General features: G+C 41.1%; 1 protein-coding gene across 1 annotated transcript; it reads left to right on the top strand.

Moving 5' to 3' along the window:
• Positions 1-2113: 2113 nt before the first annotated feature.
• On the top strand, positions 2114-5083 carry LOC146672871 (complement C1q tumor necrosis factor-related protein 3-like). Its single transcript, XM_085401646.1, has 4 exons — positions 2114-2330; positions 2526-2597; positions 4330-4464; positions 4562-5083. The coding sequence occupies exons 1-4, from the start codon at positions 2126-2128 to the stop codon at positions 4843-4845; spliced, it is 696 nt and encodes a 231-aa protein (XP_085257772.1). The 5' UTR covers positions 2114-2125; the 3' UTR covers positions 4846-5083.
• The last annotated feature ends 4095 nt before the right edge of the window (positions 5084-9178 follow it).

The following is a 9178-nucleotide window of genomic DNA, read 5'->3' as shown; positions in this document are numbered from 1 at the left end:
AAATGGTGGAGAGTCCCAGATATAAACCTAGTGGGAGTGACCCCCCACAGAGGGACAAAAGGACCCCTGATGATCCTCTAATCGCCTGAGCCAAGGTGTGAAACTGGGTGTGGGTCCCAATCAGCCAGAGTTTCGGGTGTGTTCATTGTGAAACCTGGCCCCACCTTATCATGCGAATTCCTGAGATCAGATGGCCCAGGATGTGAGTGGGCGTTAAGGCGTCTGGGAAGGATCTCAAAACTGGATTATAGATGGCAGAGAGAGGACTCCCACTCACAGACCAGTTCATACCTGAAACCAGTTTAGACCAGTCTAAATCTCAAACCACAGTATATGAGTCTACAACTCATATACTGATCGTGGCTGAAGAGTTGGGTGTTCGCCTTGTAATTGCAAGGTTGCCGGTTCGAGCCCCGGCTTGGACAGTCTCGGCCGTTGTGTCCTTGGGCGAGACACTTCACCCGTTGCCTACTGGTGGTGGTCAGAGGGCCCGGTGGCGCCAGTGTCCGGCAGCCTCGCCTCTGTCAGTGCGCCCCAGGGTGGCTGTGGCTACAATGTAGCTGCCATCAGCAGTGTGTGAATGTGTGGATGACTGAACGTGTAAAGTGCTTTGGGGTCCTTAGGGACTAGAAAAGCGCTATACACATGCAGACCATTTACTAACACACACACATGGAATGAAGCTCATTAGGATCAAACACAATTTTAAGTAGGTAACACTGTTACCATCCTGCCTGGTTTATCGAGTGGGGTGAGAACTGACACATAGACGACTGAATTAGTATTATTTTGGGGAACATGATAGCAGGGTGAACAGAGTCCTGCAGCCAGAGTTTGAATGAGTGAAACTGGCAGATTTTTGTTTGGTTTTGTTTTTGTTTCTGAAGTATGGGGAAGGTTTTACCATGGCACCAAGTTTTAGAGTTGGTGTTTTCTCACCTATAAGAGAAAGAATATTCTGTGACAAGTCCTAAGACCGGGCTTCGGTTTTTTCATCTACTTTTGTTTTGTAGTTTTATCTTTTATCTTTTATTTTTCATTTTTATTTTTTGAACAGTGCACTGATTTCTGTTTGTCAATTTCTTTTCTTTAAGCAGATCTGCACAACGGGAATTAAAAGCGCTATACAACCTGTCGAGAAAACCGTTGCAAGTGAGTTTCTCCACATTAAAATCTAAATGCGATGATAGTTTCCACTATCAGCAAAGAAAGAAAGAAAGAATGGATGAATGGATGGAAATAAAAACAAACTGACTGACTGGTAAAAGCTGACAAGACTTGACCACGAGTCAAGGTTAACCTCCACCTAGACAGGACGAAAGGGTGGATGAATTTATGTGTTTCCTTTTACAGGAGCTGTTACGTTTCGGTGTTGTCAGTGTGTTGTTTTTGGCATGACTGTTATGTGTTTCCTGTTTTACTTTGAAAGTCTGTGTTATCTTAGTCTTTTCAGTTTACGTTTCCCTGTCTCGTCAGTTCTGAGTTGCCCCAGCTGTGTTTCCCTCTTGTTGTCCATTTTCCTGATTGCTCCTTCTATGTATTTAAGCCCTGTGTGTCAGTTGGTCATGGTTGCGATCTCCCCCGTGTTGTAAATAGATTTGTCGATACTTTAGTTTTGGGATTTTGGTGGAGAGCTGTAGTTTTTTTCTCGTGTGTTTTTTCCTTTATTTTAATTTTTTTCGTGTTGCACTCCGGTTGCCTAGGCCGGGGTGTAACAGGAGCAGAAAGATGACAGCAACATCCGAGGTTGATGGTTTAACCTTTTAAATGCCATTTTTATGTTTGTGAATCTACCAGGGGTTTGTTATTCATGGGGTTGTGTTGTGTGTTGCTCACAGAGGTAACTGTGACAAAGTGTGTATACACTTGCGCAGTGCTACCATTTGCATTTTCCCCATTTGGAAATTGTAGCATTAAATTCAACTGACCTGTTTTAACAGCAGTCAACCAAAACACAGAGGTTGATGAATTCACTATTCCAGTCATGTTTGAGTACTTCCTCGTTTTTTAACAAACTGGGAGGAGTGGGGAAGTAACCTGATGATAGTCCTGCCTCTTGCTGCCATATCATAAAAAGGTCAGATTTGCAGATGAGACAGTTGAACTTCAGATTTCTGGAGACAGGATGGAGACCATCTTGGTTTTCTCTGTGTTGCTTCTGGCCTGCTCTATCTCAGCAGCTCAGACAGCTGAAGATGAGGTCATTCTTAAAAAAAAGATTGCGCTCCTACAGCCATTTACAAGTGACATGGAAGCTGTGCTGACAGGGATAGTCACCTCTTTGGCTGTACAGAAAGAGCAGATCACACTTCTTCAAAAGGAGAATCAAGGTACAAAATTGTGTTAGTTGGTGAGAGACAGCAGCATCAAGAAGCCTTCATATGATCCGCTGTTGTGTTCCAGTTATTTTAAAGAACAGAATTGTATTTCTTGATCATGTAAAGACAGAATTTTAATTACAGGAACACTAAAGCAATCTGAAGACAAGCTGTGCAATCATGTTCCATTTCCTTTTGTTTTGTCAGAACAAGAAGCAAAACTAAAAAAAGTGGAGACACAGAAGACTGAGATTGAGCAGCTGAAGCAGCGGCTACAAGGTACTGTGTGCAAATCCTCAAGGGCAGAATTTCTATAGAGATGTTGTAATATTTATGTTTATGACACAAGTTTGAACGTAAACTGTTGAAATAAAATTGTCTAATTGTCAGCACAAACAGATAAGCACTGCAAATATATTCACTGGGAAGTGATTTAGCATGACTTTTGTCATGCATTTGAATTGCATAGTTATTGGTTCCATCTTCAATAACTTGTCTTTTATATGGAGTGAGAGAAACAGACTGAAGAGACAGCAGGGATAACAACTTTGAAATAAAACTGCTTCATTTCTTCACATATATCATGATATGAAGCAACATATAGAGCAGGCAATGCAGGACCACGGTCTGATGTCACGGGACCGAGTGGTCAGTACCAAAACTGGACTGAGGTGCAGAAACCCAGGACAGAGAAGGCAGGTAGCTTTACAATATACTCAGTCTTAGAAAATGTGTCAAGAACAAAAAGCAGTGAAAGGTAGAATTTGACGTGGCGTAGCCTGGGTAACATGGCTAGGGGGACGTGGAACTAGAAAGGGGAAATGGGCCTGAGATGCAGCCTGGAACAGGACAGTTAGCAGTCACTTTGCAGGAGGAGCAAAAGAGCCATGAGTGGAGGGTGAGCTGAGCAATGTGGAAAGGCTGACCTGAGGTGAGATCTAGAGGTTGCTGATAGAGTGGTGGCAGCGGGCAGGCAGGTGAGGCATCGAGTGATTTCAAAAATGGTGGTTTGTTATCCTGAGTCCGAGAGAGAAGCGTGAGCCAGAGGTTTGAGAGAAGGTGAATCCAGGAACTACAGCACAAGAAAGTAAGGTTATCAAGATTATTCACAAAGGGAGCTTGAAACATGAGAGCCAGCTACCAACATGGATTGATGACAAACTGGCAGTGAATGAAGGTCAGTGGGAGGCTTAAATCAATCTGGGTTGATTGGCTGCAAATCAGCTCCAGGTGTGAGAAACTGGAGGTGGCCCTGCCCAGGGGCGGATCCCAGGTAGACTCAGGAGCCTGACTGAAAATTGCAGCCGCACACCATGACATCTGAAGTGTTTAATGGGAGCTGATGTCACATGCTGCTCCAAATATCCTCTCTAATCATGTTGATGAAGTATTGGTGATACTGGCACATCCTGATGTGCCCATGCTGGCAATAATCGGCTTCTAGTTTAGAATTCATTAGACAAATGTTTTATATATAAAGAATATTAACTGTTAATAGTGGTAAATACGATTGATAATCTAAGAAGGCTTACATAAGTTAATCGAATTATTAGTGAAGTACAGGAATTAAAATGGAGTCAGCGCCTTAAAAAAGGAGTGAAGGTGGAGCAGTGGTGACCCATCACACTGTTACTTTAATTTACTTTATTGATGTATATAGCACTCTTAACACGGTAAAAGCGTGCTTCACAATAATGTAAAACAGATAAACATGAAACAGCACAAAGCTCGTCTAAACATTAGACTATCACTCTCTGTATTTTCTGTGCTGCTGACAAACTGAAGAATCATTAACTTACAGTTTCACAACAGTCTGTTTTTAGTGCAGTGAACACGATGACATTTCTTCAACATGATATCTACATAAACTAATATTTCAAGACTATATCAAAGTAACGCATTTACCAAATGGGGTTTGTGTAACGTGTAGTATTTGAATTCACAGCCTGTACAAAGGAGGTATAACTGTAAAACAGGAAGTTTAAAATAATGACATTTCTCTCTCTCTCAGCCAAACAGGTGGCTTTCTCAGCCTCTCTGGTGGAGCATGGTGGTGGAACTTATACTGGACCATTTAACACAGAGACTACTCTGATCTTCAAACGCGTCGTCACAAACATTGGAAATGCCTACAACCCCTACACAGGTAATAACACTCAATGTCACTTCTCTGCTTTGCTGATGTTCCAGATGTTCTAACAGCTGATTTTTCATGTAATATGGCAAAAACAAATGTCCCACAGGTATTTTCACTGCACCAGTCAGAGGAGTCTACAACTTTGAGTTGACCCTGCATGGACACGGAGACAATGCATATCCTACAGCTGCTAGGTTGTTCATGAATAAAGAGCTCATTTTTACGGCATGGGAACATCAGACAACACTTTCTCCAAGTGCCTCTAATGGTGGCTCACTGCTTCTAGATGCTCAAGATCAGGTGTATGTGCGCCTCTGGGCTGGTGGAAGGATATTTGATGATTACAATTATCATACCAGCTTCAGAGGTCATCTGCTTTTCTCCATGTGAAAGGTGTACCAGCTGCAAACTTCCTGTTTGGGCTGTCTTGTAGCTTTTTCTTTATTTTTTCAGAAGTAAAACAGGAAGTTAATCACCTGCTGGGATTATTTTTCATCTGTCTGTAAATCCAAAATCCAGATACACTAAACAATAATGTTGTTTGGATCTCTCTCTCTTCTGATTTCAAAATTCAATGTGATTCCATTCTGTCATTTCATTCTAATAATATATCATAATAAATTGATGATTAAGCAGCAGAGTTTGTTTCTTTGTGTGTTTTAATTGCCATTATCTCATACTGACAGCAGAAAAGTCTTGTCACAGTTGTGTTTCCAGAACAGAGATCAAACCCGACACATGCTGGGAGTTTGGCCCGATTTAAAATTCTGTGCTGAATCGTTGTAGAGTCAATGATGTCGACGATAACCTACATCAGTACATCACCGCTATTACCTTGTGGTGGTGTCCTGGTGTTTTATATGCACTGCCAGCTGTTAGAAACAAAATACTGGACCCTTTGTTGCAGTCAGTTTATTTGTGGGCGTAAGATATTTGTACTTCTAGTTTTACATCTTAGTACGTTCCTTCACATCCAATCTGATTTCAGTAATATCCTTCCTGGAATTTGTTCAAGTTTACCAGTTTTTATTTTGATGCTATGATTTTTTTTATTCTGTCACTGATAAATAAAAAAATTGCAACAAAAAAGTAGTTGAAAATCCACACTGTAAAACCCAATGCGTTAATTTAACTCAAAACTTTTGGCTAAACTGATTACATAAAATATTTAAAGTAACTAAAACAAACAAAAAAACAAGTTAAATAAACATAATTTATGTAGCTGATTTGGATAAAAAAATTTAAGTTACACTGATAAATGTTTTTTTGTTATATCCACATTTTTGGTTTGGTACTGTCGCGGTCTGTGGAGGCAGGCCGTGCGGTGGTGTGTGTGGTGGACCCAGGTGCGAACACAGGTGAGGAGACGGAGTGAATTTAAATTGAAAGCGAGCCTTTATTATGGCTGATGACATAGAGGTTAAAGAAGGCAGAAGCACAGTGACTAAACTAAACTATAACTAAACTGGGAAACTAATACTGTGATAAACTATGGAGACTCAGAGAACTATGACCATGACTGCAAAGACTGGCCGTGAAAACATGGAGGGTGGGAACACAGACGACGCGACACAGGCTGAATGAAACACAGAGGCTGTGTCCCAATCCAGGGTCTGCAGCCTCAACGATCCTCAAGGGCCGCGTACTCAAAGACCGCTAAGGCCGGAAGTGCGAGGCTTGTGTAATGGGACGGTCTAGCCTCCGTTGCGCTGATACTGTTGTTTGTCAATAAAGTTAAAAAAAAAAAAGCCTCCATTGCGCTGCCCAAGTTGCCTAGCAACCATGATACTAACAGCTGGAAACGTGTCATTCAGCTTTGTGTGACAGAGATGAAGGAGAAAATCTTTTGTTCATGTGTTTGTTTCTACATGAGCTTTGATCATTCTCTGATGAAGCTCAGCTATTGAACGGCGTGTATTTGAAAGTAAAGGCTTTAAAACCAAGTTAGTACAAACGTCACTGATGTCACATGACTTTGCCGACATGTGGCCAACAGGAATGTTTTAATGTTCTTCGTTATTAAACATTTGCACATAAATAAGTGACATCATATTCAGTACTTAAAGTGCACTCTTCGGGCGCCCCTCATCTGCCGTTTTTTTCTGCAAATTTATCCACACCCACCGCCGCGCTATGCATTCTGGGATATGTTGGGCCACAAAGTCTACACTGCCACGTCCTTAAAATTCAGGGGAATGAAGGACGCATTTGAGGGCCGCATTTCGAGCAGCCTTTGAATTGGGACAGCCTTCGTCGCGCCGCTGTGACGTAATCGGCCTTAAAATGCGGCCTTAAGGCTGCAGACCCTGAATTGGGAGACAGCCAGAGACTAAATATACATGAGGGATGATCAAGGGATACATGATACACATGAACCTAAAGACAGGACAGGGAAAGTGAAACTACATACACTGACATTAGACACAGACTTTCAAAGTAAAACAGGAAACATGGGGATTAGACGTGAGCTGAACTGAACATAACCACGCAGACATGACGCATGACAGGTAGACGCACGGACCAGGGAGACTGAATACAGGAGGAGATGACATAAACAACTAAGAAACAAAGGACTAAACAGCAACCTCAGAATGAACTAGCTGAACTAAACTAGGACACAGATGAATACCAAAATATATAAACACTCAAACACTGGGTCACAGACCCCGCCCATGACGGGTACTCTCTACGTGATCTTTTGACTTTCAAGTACAAATCTACCTCAATACATTTTAGGAATTAATAATTAGTTTTAAAATGTTAAGCATTTTAAGCTAATAGGACTAAAAGCTTTAAAATACACCCAAACTCTTGTAATAGCCAAAACTACTGTGTTTTGAATTGGATATTAAAAGAAAATGTGTTAGAAATAAGCAATTACACTTGTAAAAACACAAGACAGACAACATAAATTTATTGAGTATTTTTTAGCTTGCATTACAAAATGTCTTAACATTTGCACTTTTTCAGAGAACCAAAAAACTTGCAAGGGGATAGAGCTGAGATCCTCTATGACAAATGGAGTTCAGTAATAAATGACAAATTAAATTTCCTTGTGTGCATGTTCATAAAAGAAAAGAAATCTCTGGCAAGCCCAAAGAGATAAATTCAACAGTTTTATTGGAGAGAATGTCAGAAATGTCAAGTTTAGGCACAAGTTTACAATATTAGAAATAAAGAATTTCACAACATGTTTTAACAGTGTTCTGATTTGATTAACACATGAGTCATTTTATTAAACAAAGAAAGAAAGAAAAGGAAAAGAAAAAACCCTCAGATAAAATCCTGCATTATCAGGGGGGGAACTGAACTTAAGTAAATAACAGTGCAGCTAATACACTGAAATATTATTGGGAACTCTTATAAAATACAATCCAAGTGCCTATTTGATAAGTATATATTAAAGACTATATTAAAGCGTAATATTAAAGGGTAATATTAAAGGCCGGCTTTAAGGGTTTATATATATATAAAGTATACTGTGCTTTAGGTCATTACATTTCCTGGCGAAATGAAACTGTGATAAACAGGAGCTTTAGTGCAGACTTTTCAGAGAATGTAGCTCATGTTTGTGCTGCTAGATGATGACCTGAAGGTCGTCTCCTGTTGTGTCCGTGAGGAGTGGGGGTGCAGAGTATATCACTCTCATCCTGTCAGTAATGCAGTAGATCTGCAGAAGGCTTTCACGCTGTGCACATCTCCCTTCCTGAAGAAGATTGTATTGAATAAAGTGATTGCATATGTTTTGATTACACTGAGTTTGCGTCTTCTCTGAAAAGCCTGAGGACAAAGGAATTGGGGTCGATAATTGGTGCCTGTGACCCGGATCCAAAATGGCTGAGAGACACGAATTAGATCGTAATCATGGGGTCGTGAAACGAGGCGAACAGAGGACAGGTCTAACAGAATCTTAAAGGTAAGCACCACCTGTTACATCCAAGTGTGCATGTTGGATGAACCCTAAATCATCTGTTCGCTAATTTAAACGGCACTCGTGCAAAATTCTTCCAGTGTCTGGGCACTAGAGCAGGAGACTTTTGTTAAGAACTGCAGGTTGATGTCTAACCGGACAAATTTTGACCTGGGGTTGGTTCCCCCACCGATGGCTGGACGCAGCGGCGGACCAGCAGCGTCTGGGGTCCTAGGCTGGTAACCTGAGAATTGAGGGCCCCCAAACCACCCTAGAATAGCACAGAGCAAGAGACGTTCATTAAGAACTACAGCTTGATGTCTGGCATTCTAGTATTGTTTTGTTACACAGCAAAATCTCCAGTGTTAAATTAACACTAGAGAGTGTCTATATGGGGCCACACCTCTGAGTGTTAAATACAACACTGTTGAGTGTTAAAGTAACACTTTTGACAGTGTTATATGTTTAAAAGTAACCTAGTCAGTCTTGAAGATTAACAAAGACTAACACTGAGCAGTGCAGATTTTCTAACACTGGAATATTTCTAACATTTTGAGTTATTTTCATTTCGCCATTTGTTGATTCACTTGAAGAGCAAGTAACGTAATATTGGTCAAGTGATCAGTTTGATATCAATGTTTCGTGATGCACCGTCATATTTACATTATTTGTACGGTACGAATGATTTGCTTTGGTACCTGGTCAAACTTAAGCTCTCCTTAGTATGGCTGGCTCCGTCTCTCCAACAGCGCACTCACGGGCAGCAGCTGCCCCGCCCCCTCACTCAGTCGCTTAGTGCCTGAGCTCGGATCA

This window comes from Rhamphochromis longiceps, linkage group LG3 (genome assembly GCF_057381845.1).
Source record: "Rhamphochromis longiceps isolate RC_006_pf linkage group LG3, R_longiceps_female_GT1.1, whole genome shotgun sequence".
NCBI classification, from domain to species: Eukaryota; Metazoa; Chordata; class Actinopteri; order Cichliformes; family Cichlidae; genus Rhamphochromis; species Rhamphochromis longiceps.
Note: the sequence above shows the minus strand (reverse complement) of the source record. Positions and strands in the feature narration are given on the sequence as shown.